This window comes from Electrophorus electricus, chromosome 1 (assembly GCF_013358815.1).
Source record: "Electrophorus electricus isolate fEleEle1 chromosome 1, fEleEle1.pri, whole genome shotgun sequence".
Taxonomy (NCBI): Eukaryota; Metazoa; Chordata; class Actinopteri; order Gymnotiformes; family Gymnotidae; genus Electrophorus; species Electrophorus electricus.
Window position 1 is genome coordinate 34,351,925 of NC_049535.1, and position 18,187 is coordinate 34,370,111.

Sequence of the window (18,187 nt, forward strand, 5' to 3'; positions counted from 1 at the left end):
GCCCCAGATGTAAGAATTTGTACCTGTTTTAAACCATTAAATGTTTTAGTTCCTTTTCTTCGGTAGTGGAACATTTAACTCAGTATTACAGTTTTTATTAACACTCCTCTGATACAATTTTGTGACCCCTTAGTTTGAAATGGATTGTTTCATGGGGGCACATGAATGAATGAGGACATCCTCCCTTGTTTTTTTGTTATGATCAGTTCAATTCAGTTCTGGACAGTCAAAAACATATTTAAGTGAACATTAAAAAAAAAGCCATCCCTGCTAATACAAGACCTCTTCAGTTTTTTGGCCTAATTATGTAACAGTGTGGAGCACATCTCTTAGTGTCACACCAATTCAGATCCTTTTTCAATTACTTTATTGCAAATGAATGAGTACAATTTGTACCGACATAAGTACATGGTGTGTAAAGGATGTTTAACAAGAAGTGTTAATGACTGACCCCTATTAAAATAAACAGGTGCAGAACTAATATATGCAGAATTTAAAAAACAGATTCTAATTGTATAGATGAGAAAGTGGCAGAGTTGTTGTAAACCATGTCCAAAAATGCAGAGGAGATGGCTCCTTGATTCCCTGGACTGGTTGCAATGATCAGAACTCTGCTTGGGGTGGGGCTTCTCTCTGCAGTGCTGGTGGGTTGGGGTGGGGTGGGGCTTCTCTCTGCAGTGCTGGTGGGTTGGGGTGGGGGCTTCTCTCTGCAGTGCTGGTAACTTGGGGTGGGGTGGGGGCTTCTCTCTGCAGTGCTGGTGGGTTGGGGTGGGGTTTCTCTCTGCAGTGCTGGTGGGTTGGGGTGGGGTGGGGGCTTCTCTCTACAGTGCTGGTGGGTTGGGGTGGGGTTTCTCTCTGCAGTGTTGGTGGGTTGGGGTGGGGGTTTCTCTCTGCAGTGCTGGTGGGTTGGGGTGGGGTTTCTCTCTGCAGTGCTGGTGGGTTGGGGTGGGGTTTCTCTCTGCAGTGTTGGTGGGTTGGGGTGGGGTTTCTCTCTACAGTGCTGGTGGGTTGGGTTGGGTTGGGTTGGGTGGGGCTTCTCTCTACAGTGCTGGTGGGTTGCCTGGGTCTGAGTCTACTACAGCACAGGGTGTAGAGGGAGAGCTGCATCCTACAGACCAGGTCTGGTTATTCACAGTGAGTCACACAGTCGCAGGTCCCTGATCACAGTGTCAGTGCTGCCTGAGCAGAGAACTACTTAAAAACCCCTGCAAGAGTACAGTACGCTGCGCCATTAGTAAATCTGACATACTGAATATACATTCATATTATGCCGTCTGTTCATCACAGATTTACTGACTGGATCAGTGCTTTGTTTACTTTAAGTTCAAATCATGTCATAGATTTTATTTTGGAAACTTTGTTCTTTATCAAATAGGTAAAGAGGCATATTTGACCCCACATCATAGACGCAATATATCAAAGGAAAAGTGTCAGGAAGGGGTTGGGGTCAAACAAAATGTCAGGAAGGGTTTAGGGTTCAGGAATGAACATCAGCGTGAGTTCAGCATCTACGTACCATGTATATGCAAAGAGATTCTTCTGCACAGAAAAGGATCTGAGGAGAGTATGTTTATAGTGTTTATAGTGATGAGGTGAGGTAGTCTGTTTCCACACTGAGGTTACCAAAGCCCATTTCTCTGTTGTGGACAAATGATTGTCAAATCTGTAGGAACACTATATAAGCTCTTTTAAAAGATGTCAATGATGTAAGCTCGACGGTAAGATTCTGTGAATCTGTTTTTTCGTTCCATGTTTCTGTTTTTTAATAAAAACATTCCCCTACTCACATTGTGCTACATGGTGCTTGGAAACTGACCAAAATTCCCTAAATCACATTAATAGACCAGGACTGGAAAGAATTCACCTTTACTGTTCACCCAAAACACAGAACCCTGGAGCCATCTCCTTTGATCTTAGCATGATACGGTGTGATGCTTTTTTGCTCATGCTTCTCCGCGTGTGTCCTGTAGTGTAACCCTGGATCTGCAAGATGGCCTGGCTTGGTCTGGCCTGATCCACAGGACAGGTAACAGGGACAGCACGTAACTGTGCATGTTGCAGTCTTAGGGCAGACACTGATCGACGCAGAGTAGCACAGAGTCAAAATACATAGTGACATGGGACTACTCAAGATACGATCACTGATTTTAAACTTGCATTAGGTTTGTAAAGTCAGTGGACAGGCTGAGTGTGAAGGTAGACTGGTTGTGTAGTCAACATTTTGAATGCTAAGTGATGAATGGTAGCAGGCAGACTCCTACACATGTATACACATATGTGTATGGGGCTACATGTGCTGGGCTACATGAGGTTAGTGGAGGTTTTTAATTGTAAGTTCATAATGTACACAGGGTGTATCTGAATGTTTACAGGTAGGCATGTTCTTGCAAAATATATTCAGTTGAGCACAGAAAATGCAAAAATACTTTTAGTTTGAAGGAATTACTTTTGCTAAACTCCCTAAATATGCTCCTCCTGAATAGGTGAGGTATGTGGGAACAGAAGGAGGTAGGTTGATAAACGATCTCTTAGCAGAAGGGACCCGACAGCTGGCGAGAGGGTGACTGGCGCTCTGAAGCGTGACAGGTTAAGGGTTAAATGGAACCGGAAGTGCATATCCTAACTCAAAATTGCATGAGTCTGCGGAGAGGAAACTCTTCTGGCACTTGTGAGCGGCCTTGCTCCCGGTCACACGTGGTCCTCGAACATCTCCAGGAAGAGCGGAGGGAAGAGCTCGGTGGGACACTCCACCTTCATGTGGAGGAAGCGGCTGGCGTGGCTGGCACCAATCATGCGCAGGTCCGTCACCTTCATCAGCAGCTTGGGCCAGAAGTGGGGGATGTCGTGCTTCCGGTGGTTTATGTAGTGCTCAAACGCCAGCAGGTAGGTCTCCTGGCATTGCTCGATCTTCTCCACACACGTCAGTCCTGAGCGATCTGAGACAGCAGCAGAGAGAGTTTCACATGAAGGGGATACACTGTTAGGACTTCTGCACACAACCGGTATGTTTAAACACTTTATGTACTGGGCTGAGTCTAGAATATCTGTCTGTAATACCACATGACAGTTGGGCTGTGTTTTAGCATACATTCTGTCTGAAGCAGCATGCAAATATAAATGCTCAGTTTATGCACATGGAAATAATAAAATGACCTTATTTCCCTTACACAAACATTTAATGGAGGGTTTTGCATAGCACGTGCTGATCAGACATAAAGGGTAAAGACTTTAGAAGTCTGATGATTATATATACTGTCTGATTTCCTAAGGCTTGAACAACTACTGCCATCTGATTTCACATGAAAATGTCTTATAATAAGGTGCAAAGCAGTGACTGACAGATGACAATAAGAATAAGAGCTGAAGAGATAGAAGTCATTAATCACAGAGGGGCTGAGCACACCTCAATAATAAACAGTGCAAAGATACTGAACTAATTAGGTCAAAAAATGTAATAAAATGTAGCTATCCAGTTCAGAGGACCCAGAGTAGTGTCTGCCTTAGTCCCTAGTTATTTTGGGATTCTAATCTCATATGAGCTCTATCTGTGTTCTGCAAGTCTTCCACCTCATAGGGCATCAGTTCGTGCTGTACCAGGTCCTCCGGCCCATGGTTCCACATGTTATTGTGGCTGCTATTTGTTGTCAGCAACATTTTCTTTTTGGTCACCTTAGGTGACCTCATCTTTTTTTTCCGGTTGATGTTCTTTAATGAAACCTTCTTGGTAATTTCCATTCTATAATAAACTTTTAGACTTTGGAACCAAAATGAAAAAAATGTTCTATCAGATTATTGCTTTACTTGCTGACTCATCCTGGAGTATGACACCTGTTGCTTGCTCTGTAAGCCAAATTCTATTTTTATGAGTCAAATGTGAATTACAGTTTGATGATTACACCATATAAATTATGAATTATGCTTTGGTGGCTCATAGCCTTGTTTATTAAAGGAATAGTTTGGCAAAACTTTAATTTACACAACTTTTCACTTACCTCAGATGTAGTCATTCAACCAGGACGTGTTTGGTAACTCAAGTGTCCTTTATTAGTTTCACACTAGAACTATGAAGCAAATTTAGGTAGCATATACTGGAATTCAGTACACTAAATGTTACCAAATTAAGATAAAGGAAAGTTATTCTGGCCACCCAGGATATTGTCTTGGAATGTATGTGAAGTCCCTCCCCAATTGTATAGAGTACAGTAAATTACAGTGTGTCAAGATGCTAAAACAGAAATTACGGTGTCCTAATCCACCAGCAAATTACAGTGCGTCAGAGGAAGCAGGGAGGGGCACCGTGAGGACTCCCACAATGCCGTTCACCTATCTGCAAGGCTTATTTATTTAAATTTCATGTTCACATTTTTGTTGTTGTTGCCATTGATAGTCAGACTGTGTGACTGTATCTAGTTGTTTAATCAATCCCAAGATAACCCTTTTACATCAACGAGGACTGGGTCCTGATCTGGTTCTGAGAACCTTTGTGCTATTCTGAGAACCAGTTTGCACCCCTCTTAATGTTGTCACAGTTTGAGCTTAAGAACCTGCTATTCTTTTGTACCAGCTAGGAACAAGCTGTTTATTTTGGATGAAACGTGCCAAATGGTTTGAAATTAGGTGCGTGAACCAGATCGGTTTCGGTTTCTCAAAACCAAAACTAAGAGTCTAAGAGGACTAAGAGAGATGCCTGCCCCACGCCTCTCCCCTCTGCCCCTCCACTCTGGGGTGGGCCACACTGACCTGCCCCACGCCTCTCCCCTCTGCCCCTCCACTCTGGGGTGGGCCACACTGACCTGCCCCATGCATCTCCCCTGTGCCCTTTCACTCTGGGGTGGGCCACACTCACCTGCCCCACGCCTCTCCCCTCTGGGGTGGGCCACACTCACCTGCCCCATGCCTCTCCCCTCTGCCCCTCCACTCCACAGAATGGTTCAGTGATATCAGAGTTCTGCATGTGCTGATCTCAAGATACTTCAACCATGCAAATACACATGAAGAGTCTGAGAATCTAGGCAGCATGCTGTCTCCTCTCTGCCTTACAGCCATTCATTGTGTGCACTTCTGTGGATTTAAACCCATAACCTTGCTGTTACCAGCACCCTGCTCCACCTTCTCCGCTACAGGTGTGTCACCCACACTGTGGCAACTCTGCTGTGTCTCACCCGAACTCATGAGCAGAACCGCCTGTAACAGCGCCACCTCCGTATCGTCCAGGTTGAAGTGGGCCAGGCTCTTGCCCAGGTCGAAGATGGCATCTGACACCACTCCCAGGCCGCCGTTCTTCAGCTGCTCTCTCTTCACGGCCATCTCACCACTCAGAGTGAGCGTCTCGCTGTCGGGGTCGTAGCGCACGGCCGCACGCAGAGACATGATCTCCATGCAGCACCCTTTCAGCAGGATGATCTGGTCCTCACATGGCAACTACACACACACACACACACACACACGCACACAGACATACACATGTATGCACACACGCACAGACGCGCACACACACACACACACACACAGACTGGTGCTATCTTTAAAAAGGCATGTCAGTAGCTTGCTAAATTTCCAATTAGAGTCAAAATGATATTTTCGCCTTCTACAGAATTTAGAAAGACCAATCCTGGAATATCTTGTCACCTGAAAGCAGATAAGCATGTCATTCCTCACAGTCGTAGACAGACTGAAAGTAAGATGCAGCTTCAACCTTGACTTCATGGCTGTGATGAGAACTGCAAGTGTTTCCATTGTGACGGAAACATTCGAATATGAGGGCCTGAGTGAAGACGCTCACCTCAGAGAACATGGGAAGCTTTTTGGCAAAATCGACCACCCGTGTGATGGCAGGAGTGACGATTTTGATGAACTCACTGAATGCCTCTAGATCCACTTTGTCTCGATTCTGGGTGGCAGCCGTGGGAGACTGACCGATGTCCTCTGGCTGGGGCCCAAAACAGGCATGTGAAGTCCAGAAGCAGTGACATAAAAACACCAGTCACACACACCTCAGTCCACCCAGCTGAGCGAGTCAGCTAAAGTCATCTGGCCACACCTAATCAAGTACTGGTGACTCTACAGGGAATTACACTCTATGAATGTAAGCTACTGTATGAAAATATGGTGTTCTCTCATTGTCCAGTAAGAACAAGGACATCATTGTTCAGGACATGCTCTGACCTGTCCCCCTTACAGCTCATTTCAAACGTACTGGCTGGACGGACTAAAGAATCTACAATGTCATGTGAAATAGACCAGTAAACAGCTCACAGATGGCAACACTGGTATCATTCTTTCTTATTGTTAGAATCAAAATAGTTGGGTCTGTAAAGTGACCAGACGAGGTCAGTTAGGAGCAGGGGCCTTGGTGCGTGGCCGACCACTACAGGTGTCTTACCATGAACTTGCGCTTCTGTTTCCAGTGCGAGAGCTGAGCGCTGGTGTGGCGATGCGCCTCTGTCACTGTGTGGATAAGCTTCCACTCCAAGCACGTGGGCTCAGGCCGGTTCTGGAGCGTCTTCATCAAGTCCTCCTTCCTCCTCCGCTCCCGGTTCTCCTCGATCAGTCGCCTCTTGGCGACACGCTTCGAGTCATCCAGCACCACTAGCCAAAAAAACCCCCCAAAAAACACAAACGACAGGAATGTCACATGAGTGCTCGTGCAAAACACGAGGCTCTTCTGCGTTGCGGGTTAACTTTCGGGGTGAACATTTGGGGTGAATGTGCTGCTCCTACACTGTAACAGCACAGCAGAAGACACCTTGTCCACATGCCTGGGGAGTAGCAGTGTGAGGACGCGGGGCGGTGCAGGGGCGTACTTACGGTCCATGGCCATGCCCGCGGCCAGGCACTTCCTGAAGCGGCACAGTTGGCACTGGTTGCGGGTGACCTTGTCAATGATGCAGCAGTGGTGGAACTTGCAGGAGTAGGATGGATGGAGGCTCTTCTGGATGGTGCGTCTGAAAAAGCCCTGAAGGGAGACAGAGTCAGCAGCTGCTTGAAAGTGTGTGTAAGATCTGATGTGTTGCTTCTATGAGGAGCTGGAACACACCTTACATCCCTCGCAGGTGATGCAGCGGTAGTGGTAGCCCGTCGCGCGGTCTCCGCACACCACACACACCTCATCCTTGTCCAGGTAGCTGGGGATGTACCCTAGAAGAGAGATGCACAGCACAGGAGGAGGGGGACTTACAGCAGAGCAAGCACACACACTCGCACACACATAGGGCACAGAACCTTCTAAGTTTCTCACCCACAACCACTGGCGCAGGCTGAGTTAAATCTCAACGCACAGAGACACACCCCCACAGTAGGGGAAGACAAACACTTTCTCCCATTCACCAGGACCCCTTTCAAAATAAACCCTTTCCATGAGCGTTTTATATCATTTACTGTAAGGACTGGGAACCAGGGCTGGGCCAGCTGCTAGGCTCCATAAAGCCACCAGAGGGAGGCAGAGAGCAGTTCCAGGATAATCAGGGCTAATCATAACACCTGTCCTCCTGCCCACTTAAGAGCCACTCAGGCCCCCTTGTTTTTAATCATTATTCCATGCTCTGATAAACCATGTGGCTGGTGTTTTGCGGTTGGGCTCTGAAACGCTGCCTCTTGTTGCTCGAGTTTCCCCTGTAAGTAACTGGATTTTTTAGAGAGAGTAGCACAACAAAGTTCTGTTGTAGGTTTCCTTCATCAGCTTAGCCAGATTTAGCAATTATGCCAAACAGAATACTAAAAGTGTGACCAAAGTGTTGATGACCATAAGCTGTCTTGGTCTGATCAGTCTGAAGCAGAGATCTTACAATATCTGAATTAGGGCTTCTGAGTGGGACTGTCGATAAAACTGCATATTATCATTTAAGAAACAATAATATGTGTATTACTCCAGACATCTGCACATGCTGACTGCAAAGTCTCACTCATGATGTTCCTGACAGCCGAGCGGAAGCACAGCAGCCTTTCCAGATCACTCTGGCCATCCCCCGGTCTGCCCATAGCACTGCACTGCACATCTGAGAGGAGCTTTTAAATGTTAGATGACTCAACACATAAGCCAGGCATCCTTACCAGACATGTGCTTCAGAGAGCAGGGACTCTTCTTCCGTTTTCTGTTCACAACATTGGGCCAACTGGGAACAGAAGGGGGGGGGGGAGAGCATGTTTTAAAATTATGAAGCTTAAACGGTTTAAAGGTTTCTAAGCAATGATATTTTCATTTACAAACCTACACCTTGTGACCCGTGAATTGCATATGAATTTGCTGAAAACGAAATTATAACATTATGCCCACATGGTGGCACTGTTCTCAATGCTGTTCTCAGAGCCTTCCTGCGGCTGTTTGACAGCTCTGTAGTGCAATAAAGAATTGAAATAAAGCTCCATGTTTGGGACACATGGAGCAGACTCCGCCCCCTATGTTTGGGACACAGAGCAGACTCCGCCCCCTGTGTTGGGGATGCACAGTGCTTAGTCCTATGGCAAGCACAACTGCTTATAGTACAGGCTTAAGCATGTGGACAACAGACATTCATGTAGGCACACACAGAGGCACTTTGTTCAAAACGATGGATGACGTGAAATAGAACTAGTAGGGTGTGGTGATTAATACTTGTGATTGATATAGTGTGGAGGGTAACAACACCACCGCTCCCATGGGGGACTGGGGTTCACCCACCTGCCTGGGCCAGTACTCTATGTTATAGCAAAATGCGTCCTGGGGCAAGACCCTTACCACTACCATCATCTATGTGTAACATGTATTTTATTATCTGAAACCAAATCATTTATATTAAGTACAGAGTATATTAATTCCATCTGGGAAACATCTAAAGAGTATTTATTAAATCCTAAACGTTTATATCTGAGTGTATGGTGGTACTAAGAATATGAAGTGAGGTAATTTGATGCACACAACAGGTTAAAAAACAGCACGCACGCAAACACAAACACACACACACACACACACACACACACACACAGAGTTTGTGTGGTGGGGGTCCAAGTTCACCTTGTGTCATCTTCCTCTCGCAGGTTATTGTTCTGGTCTTTCGGTGTGTGTTCCATTCACCTTAGTTGCATCCAGCAGCCAATCATGCGAGACAGATGTTGGCCCCACCCTTTCCTGCTGCCTCTGCATTGAGGAGTTGGGAGGTTCAGAGAGGCCTGTGTCCCCGCCCCTATTTCAGAAGACACACATCAATCAAAAATATTAGGCACCTTTTGACACCTGGTGGTAAAGGTGACAGTAGGAAAACACACTGGAATGATGGAAGAGGATAAAGGACTGTTGTTACTACAAGATTCATTTAGATTGTATCCTTTATTAGGACACATTCTTTTTTTTTTTGGGGGGGGGGGGTACTTAATGAAATAATAATGAAAAATTAATGGATGAAAGCATACCAACTCAAATTCCCTGTTAATGAAATCATTTTTAAGGTAAACATTATTTTGTTGAGAGTGATGTAAGGAATCTTTTTAAATGTTAATTTTAATTTCATGTTAGAATAATGCTAACATCTACAGGATGATCTGAGGGTTAAAGAAACAAGAGGTGGATCTTATGGGCAATAATACAAAAGACATTATAGTGGACAAGGTGCTTTCTTCTAGCTAAGTGAGCTGCTGCATCTCACTTTGAGTCATGTAGAATTCTAAAGATAGCAAATCTTAATTCTGGCATAAAACAAAAACTGAAGGGGAAAACATATTTCGATTCATGTATAGTTGCCCAGTAGTTAACGATTTACAGTAGAATAATTAAATAAAGGCAAAGTTATTAAAAAAGTCAATCAAAAAAGTGGTCTTGATATGTGACACAATCATTTGCATTATATTGTCAACAATTTAAAATTATCGCAATATTCGATAATATTGCTTGTAAGACAAGACAAATTGTTAACCAGGTTAATTAATTTACTTTATCTAGAAGATAGCTAACACAGTGATAATCACCTAGTGTAAACTAGATAGGTAACTAAATTTGATGTGATAAAACTTTGCTGTAGTTTCCTGCTAATTATACATTTGGCTTATAGCAAGAAAGTGATTCTTGTTTGCTGCTGCACACTTAACACTGGTTTTCTGGTTTTGGTCTAAGCCATTTGACAGTTTTTCAGTGTCAGGTATACCCTCATTCAGCAACCTGGACACCAACCATTTTCCAAGGACTAGTTCAGAGGTGAGTCTACCTATTAGACTCACCTCTGAACTATCAGCAGTCATTTCCCTGGCCTAAAACCCTCTCTTTTCACTTTGGGCATTTATGATACTTTATGATACTTTTCCAGTCTTTTGTGTGCTACCTGTTTTGTTTTTTTGTCTCTGTCTGCTTTTGATTTTTTAACCCTTTTGGTCTGTGCCTCTGATGAAATTTGCTCAGGTTTGTAATAATAACAGGTTCCTATACCATTACGTCTAATGGGTTTGTATTAGTAACATGTTTTTATACCATTAGGTCTAGCCTATCTAGCTGTGTATAATGGACCACTAAGTACATTTAGTTTCTCACACAGGCTTAATAAGGTCTCTCCATATTTGGTACCAGAAAAACACTTGCCGATTTCACACTAATCTCACACCAATCCCTGCCCATCTATTGCCTATCTCATGGCCTATCTCAAGCCCATTTGCACCCATTTCATGCAGATCTCATAAGCAACTCAGGCTGATGTCCGATACAGCCGATAGCTGTTGCCCCTGGTTACCATGATATGACAAACGTTGACTGAGTACAAGTGGGAAAGCTTGACATCTGCTTGTAAACAAATCCAGGCACATCAAGACCAGGTCTTCCAACTTATGGATTATTGCATCATTTCTAACATCTAAATCTGCATAAACTACATCTACATAAACTGTCAAATTTCAATAATCTGTTGCTAGGTACACAATACATTAGATTGCATGGAGCAGAGTTCATAATGATACAGTAGAGAATCGCACGTTTGTGCTTGAGAATAATAAACAGTTGTTTGTGAATATAACAAACAACTGATGTTGTTTTAATGGTTCCACTTTTAATATCACTGAATTCTGAGTGCATAGTTCAAATGGCATGTGTGTGCAATGTAATACAGTTAATTCATGAAAATGGTGCTACACATAGCCTTGTGAAATAGGCAGGAGCAGAAGCGAGCCAGTTCTTAGGTAGCTAACTCACCAGCTAGCTAATGTGCTCACTTGCTAACATTTGAACCATAAACTTTGCATTGAGTATTACATCATCCTCACGAACTGTTGGCTCTGACTCAGTGATCAAAAGATTTAGCTGGAACATGTGTTTAGTTTTTGCTATCAAAGCCTTGCTTCCAAAAATGTAATGATTAAATTCAGCCCTTAAAGTGCCAGTGTTGGCCAAAACAGTGTTTCCAGTGCATTGTGGGAAGTACAGGATCACAGCCCACCAGCTACACTGTACAGATCTCTGTACAGAAGTCTAATAAAAGTGCAAGTCAGATTTAAGTTCCTGTTTTGAGAACACTGAACACACAGGCCAGCCAAAAAAAATAAAACTGCTGAGTTCGGAGACACCAGATTCTGTGGAACATGGCCAGCTCCATCTAGCTGCTGATGTAGTGTGTCAAATATTTCAAATCCAACACAAATCCAATAGCAAGATGTTCTTGTTCACTTGTGTACACTTGTCTAAGAGATGGGGGAAAACATTGAGAATTAAATCTGTACTCTCATTTGTCTGCTTAAGAAAACATGTATGAATTATATCTTAAATGGTGCTCATATGCTGACTGTTGCTCTCCAAATTTATACCTATTTCATGTTAAATATGTTATTACATACATAAATATTACCATATCGGAGGTCTTCCCCTGGGCGATCAGGACACAGACTGCGACAGTACAGATCGTGTTTTCCTTTGTAAAACTTAAAAAACGTCAAACCTGTTTTCAACTGGACATCATAATCACGTAAATATATATACGGACAAACCTATAAATGATTTTGACTATAAAACTCAGTCAAAGAATGCAGGCTAGCTGAACACCAAAGCAGAAGTCTACTAGTGAATAAAGGACAGTGAACAAAGGACATTTTATTTTACTAGAAATGTTCTATCAAGTCACAGTCTAGAATGTAGCACCTGAGATGTTCCATCTTACCAGGCCTACAGCGCATTCCAGAAAGTGGTGAGGTGCAGCTGAAATGCGTTCTGCTAGGCTACAGCTCTAAACCTGTACCCTCACACTGACCCTACTACTCTCACAGCTCACTTTAACCCTTAGTACACAGAACTGCTTATCTGTCTGGACATCAAGAGAAATACACTCACAGCTAAAGACAAACGACAAGCAGCATTTTTGTTCCATATTTCCAAAGTGTTTCACATAGGAAACACTCATATATAGTGCCATATAGGGTCAAGGTCAGCTTCATTCAGAAATGATTCCATATTGCTCAAAAACTGGAAACCAAATCCATCAGAGACACTGTCAACATGAATATTAAAATCAACGTCTACTGGGGCTTTATCCTAATAAGGTACGAGAGAAGTAAGAAAATCATTCTGATATAAAGCAACACTGTAACTTAGGAGGAAGGTAAATTACAGCACAAAATACTAGATGATTGCCAAGAACTTTAAAAGATAATCTTTCAAACTTGAAATTTCCCCAAGAGAAACAGACAAACAACAGTAACAACCCTTAAAAATAGCATTCAATTCTCCTCCACGACCTTGGATGGTTAAACAAGAATAGATCTGCGGGCATAATTCATTTTGGTGCCAGTTCTCACAAGGCTTAAGCCAAGTCCCCAGTAAACACAAAAAACAATCCAAGCTGTTTAAGGATACAAAGTCCCACAAAGTAACAAAGATATTTAACAAAGATCTGAGCTTGATTAAATCCATCGTAGCAGCTGAGCAGTGTTCCATTTTAGTGGGCAAGAGGCCGAGTATTCTACTTAAATTATTTAAATTCACCAGACTGGACCTAATTAAGTTTTTTTTTCTCTCAATATGGGCAGAAGGTGGTAGAGCTGAAAAACCGGCTGCAACCACACATTCCGCTTCTCCGGTGAACAACACATGAGACTGTGTCCATGTCATCTTACCACAGCTGAATAAGAGTACTCCCTCCTTCCTCTACTGCTGTTCTCATCGACTTAAAAACCGTTCACAGCAATGGAAACGAAAAACTTCCAAGGGGGCTGGCAGCAACAATGGAGGTGAAAAAGAGCTATTTTGTAGATTTATCCTGCCAACAGAGCCATTGATCATGCAGGCGAGGACACAAAACATCTCTCAGTCATAGGAACTGACAGAATGTGCATTTGACAAAACAACTAACAACATTAAACAAGTAAGAGCACACCCGAGACAATGCCATCTCAGGGGGAAAAAACTAAAAGTTTGAGAGTAACTTAAGTATAAGCTTTTATTTTTTGGCTGGATTTAAAAAACCCATAAAGAGGTTGCGTAACTAATATTCTCTATAATATTTCAGACTATAAGATATGGAAGAATATGATTTTACAGCACTTTCCACTGCTCCTTAATTCATACCATTTAGCAATCTTAGGGATAAGCAGTAAGCCTGCCTCTGCATGAGTGAGGTGTTCGTGATAGCCCCATCAGATCTCTAAATGTGCTATAATCTGAGATATGCTGGCTCTAGGCCATTATAACATCATAACATTAAACATCAGATTTAGTACCTAACATCAAAATGTTCTGTTTTATTGGGTTTGTATGGTTATAAAGGCTCTCTTAGCCATTAACAGCTTTTTCTTCCATTTTGTATGACTGTGCTGTTGAACCGAGTACCAACAAGGTTCAAAAACCATTATGTTTCCAAATGACATCAACTGGGCTTTGCAGAAAGGGAGAGCAGCAGGTGGCTTAAAAATGGCTATCTTGAAAGCCACATGGGACATGTCCAGCCTGCATGACACATTAATCAGTTATGCAGAATTATGCAGAATGTAGACAGTTTAAAACAACACAAGATGGATTTACCAGTTATATTTGAAAATAACAAGACTTTTATTGTGGCCAAAATATATTATTATTATTAATCAATAAAATATGTAATAATAGTAATAATAATAATAATATTATATTATTTTTACCACTAATAATAATAGTAATAAATAATAATAATAATAATAATTAATAACCTTTCCAAATAACTTCTCCAGTAAGATGTAAACACAAGCATGTTGAGATTGCTGTAGGACAATGCAGTTATTCGCAGGCATGCTAATTTATAGCACTGACAAGACAACTGAACTGCACATGACAAAATATAAGTGCATGAACCAACAAAGTTCATGTGTCACTATTCCCCTCCACTAGCATGGTGATTCCCTTCGCTATCATGTGTTCCTCTGTAATTGTTCAGTTCCTGGTTTTGTTCTTCACCCATAACTGGCCTCACCTTTGTCTTGTTAGTTTGCATATTTAAGTCCTGTGTGTCCCCTGTTTTGTCGCTTGTCTTTATACTAAGCCTCTGTAATACAATCTGTATCCCCGTTTCACTTCCGTCTGTCACAGAACGCTCCTCTTGCCACTGGTCATGTGGTACGGCCCAGCAGGAGCAGTGGGATTCACACTGTCTTGTTTGTAACCACGCCCTCCTTGATAGCACACACCTGCACATGGTTTAGTGTTCTGTGTGTCTGTATGTATTTAAACCCCCTGTTGGTGTGTGCATCATTGTTGGTCATTGTTCATGTAGCCTTTGTAAATGTTCACGTTGTTTAAGATAGTTATATGTGTATTCATGGTCGCCGTTTATGTTAAGTGTGCGGCCTGCTCCACGCCCTGCAGCGCTCGGGCCATTACACCGTCATCTCTGTATCACTTTGTTGGCCAGTTGCAACCAGTTGGCAAGTTCCCTGTATTCTATTTCATGTTCTTAGTATTTTGTAGCATGTACCTTGTTACCCGTTAGCCCGTTTTCCTGTTGTTTTTTTTTTTCCTCTAGCCAATTCTGTTAGTCTGTTCTTTGCCTTTATTTTACCTTGTTTCAGTTAGCCTGTTCCTGTTCTCTGCATTTATTAGTTTCACGTTCATTTTAGTGTTTGCCTGTTTAGTTCATTGTCTGTTGTTTTTGTATCTTTTTTCTCTGTTTTTGTTACCAGTTTTGTATTCCTGTTTTGTTTTACTTCCCCTGGTAATATGATCCTGGAAAAGGCATCCATCTCAGCATTTGCATTCTGCCTCAGCTCACTTAACATTACATTAGGAAATGGAGACACTGCAATTATAATTAGTGGTGCACCAATATTGAATTTCTTGGGCCAGTATGATGACTGACAATTAGTGCCTTGTTTTAGGTGATACTGATATTAATAACTAATCATTTTACTTTTATGTATTTTAAAATAATCTGTATATGAAGTGCTGTGAAAGACATGTTAAACTCTAAATATTTTGCATAGCCATGTCACAGGTAAATCGACATGACAATTATTGTATACATACTGCTCATACTATAAGGTGAGGCAGAACGCATTTGTGGAGCGACGTTTATTTTAGGCAAATCCATAATCAATATCAATTACACGGTCCAAGAGCTTAGAACTCTGGGAAGCAAAACCGGATCACATAAAACCAGATAAAAGGCACAAAGTAAAACATGAAGATAATGAACTACAGCCTGACAGCACAGAGATGTTTATAACATGGCATGTGGTGCTTATTCTGTTACATAGTGATGGGTAAGCAGGACACGTTTGCAGAGATGAGTAACGTTTATTTTATTAGTTTTTATTCAGAAGCCTTAATACGGTTTGTGTTCAAAGTACAGGTAGTCAATGAAATGTGTCCAGATAGCATCATACAAAAAACAGACAGACAAAGAACAAAGGGAAGCAGATAATATGAATATGATAATATAATAATGATGATATGAAGTCAGGAGAACCAGCAAAAATACACAAGGAGAAAGCGACAGAGGAGAATGAGATATAAATACTTGGACAAATCAAGACAAATGAAACATTTAATACATGGCAGGGGTACACAAGATAAGAGACAAGCAGATGAAAGAAACTGAAACAGAACCTCGTGGAAACATTGCCATAGGAACAGAACCTCGTGGAAACATTGCCATAGGAACAGAACCTCGTGGAAACATTGCCATAGGAACAGAATGAAACGAAGCACCACGGGAATCACAACTACAAAGGGTATTCTGTGATGCATATGTTGCAGTTAACACGAAGGGGAATAATTCATTCCTTTCTCGAACATTAAGTGCCATATTTTGTCTTAAAATAATACAGGTAGAAGAAAGCCTATGGCTGGAAACTTAAAGACCCAGAAAAAAAATGATCGGTTGTAATAATTGGCTGATACAAACTTGTAAGGATGAAATAAAAATGATCCTTATTGGCAAATTATACATTGACCACAGAGCTTCCGATTTTAATACTCATATCTCAGACAACTTGGCTATATTTGCTCCACAGATAATCAGAGCTGTTCCCTGTATCCATGCCTCCCCAGGGCTAAGACATCTCAATCACCTGTATAAGACAACCTGTATAAGACAATCACCTGTATAAGACAACCTGTATAAGACAATCACCTGTATAAGACAATCACCTGTATAAGACAACCTGTATAAGACAATCACCTGTATAAGACAACTGGCCTCACAGTTCACCTCTTTGCCTTCAATAACCATATAAAGTAATACCAAGACATTCCTAATGCCTCCCAATCAGCCTCTCTGTATCAACATTCATGATGGAAACAATAAACACAATAAATACCCTCTTCAAAGCAATCAGCAAATTTGTCCAGGCCCCATCTTCAATACTGTCTAGTTTTTCACTAGTTTGTGAAGATTGTCTTCAATTCCTTCAAATCACAATTGACAATATTTACAAACAACTGCAATCTCACTCCACTGTTTACACTCCATCAGCACGCACAGACAGTATTCAAGCTGCTTCCTTCCAGTTTTCCTCTCACTGATCGTGTATATATGCATGAACGTCTAACACAGACTCTAATACATTACCTTGCTTTTTAGATCCAGCCCCACATCACTTCTTCAATATTGCCTTCCTGTCATTTCTGCTTCTGTCTCCAACACAGTAAACTGCAACTGTTACCCTTGATACTACTGAATTTGGCAGTCTCTAATCTGTCCTTTGTTGCTAAGATATTAGGAAAGGCAGTAGCTTCACAACTACAGGTACACATGTATTCTAATAACCTCTTTGAGTCTTTTCAGTCGGGTGTTTGCTCTAATCACAGTACAGAAACTTCTCTAGATACCAAGATAACACCTCTTTGTTTTTCTCTTGTTATGCACAAAATGTACCTTTACTTCCAACCAATCTGCTTCATTTGATACTCTACTGGACAAGTTAAACTCAAAAATGATCAGTGTCATGTATGTGATTGCATCTGTTAAAGTTAAAATCATTTGATATAAGCACCTTGGAGAAATACCGCCATGGAGACCACCATGGAGGACAGAGTGTAGAAAAGCAGAATGCAGATGGCAAAAAAACTAATTTTGGATTCACAAAGGAGTCTGCAAAGATACACCCTAACGTGCAACATGAGACAATTATCCTCCAACATCATCAACAATAATATTAACAACAACCCAATTCTGTTTGCCCCCATCAACAGGCTAAATAAAGATATTAACTGAAATATATAATAAGTTTGCTTCTTTTTTCAACACTAAAATACATAACAACAGCTTGGCCAATAGTGATTCTATGTCCAGCAATACAGCTGTCTCCTCAGTATCACTATATCGATATAATATGGTCAAAATGTTCCAGTTCAGTGGTATTAATTATTAATTAATATTAAGTATTAATTTCCTTAATGGAAACAGTGAGACCTCAATTTATTTGCCTATAGTAGATTATTTTAAGATAATATTTTAAAAGGTTTTTTTAATGTTCTTAATTCTATAGCAACAAATATATTACAACAGATATATAATAAATGTTTGTCACGATTAGTCCCTACCAGCTTCCGTGTTCCATGTTTTCCGTCGTGTGTATTTTAGTTCCATTCCATAGTTTCGTTTTCTCCACCCCTAATTTGATTTTCCACACCTGTCCCTCGTTTCTACTTTGTTTAGTTCATGTATTTAAACCCTGCCTTGTGGCTTTGGTCTTGGCTGTTCATTGTGTACTTCATTGCGTTTATCTGTTTATTTGAATGCGTGTGTTAGGTTCATTGTGTTTGGTTGTACTGAATGTTGGT

At 41.7% G+C, this 18,187-nt stretch overlaps 1 protein-coding gene across 1 annotated transcript in view; it reads right to left on the reverse strand.

Annotated features, from left to right (window-relative positions):
* Positions 1 to 1,023: 1,023 nt before the first annotated feature.
* Positions 1,024 to 18,187, reverse strand: part of LOC113588782 (thyroid hormone receptor alpha-like) — a 31,129-nt gene continuing 13,965 nt past the window's right edge. The window contains exons 2-9 of the mRNA XM_027028129.2: positions 8,990 to 9,158; positions 8,050 to 8,111; positions 7,037 to 7,137; positions 6,808 to 6,955; positions 6,383 to 6,588; positions 5,783 to 5,929; positions 5,163 to 5,421; positions 1,024 to 2,936 (exon numbers count right to left, since the gene is read on the reverse strand). Coding sequence (XP_026883930.1) covers positions 2,689 to 2,936; positions 5,163 to 5,421; positions 5,783 to 5,929; positions 6,383 to 6,588; positions 6,808 to 6,955; positions 7,037 to 7,137; positions 8,050 to 8,111; positions 8,990 to 9,045 — 1,227 coding nt within the window. The 5' untranslated portion in view covers positions 9,046 to 9,158 and the 3' untranslated portion in view covers positions 1,024 to 2,688. The remainder of the gene's footprint in view (positions 2,937 to 5,162; positions 5,422 to 5,782; positions 5,930 to 6,382; positions 6,589 to 6,807; positions 6,956 to 7,036; positions 7,138 to 8,049; positions 8,112 to 8,989; positions 9,159 to 18,187) is intronic.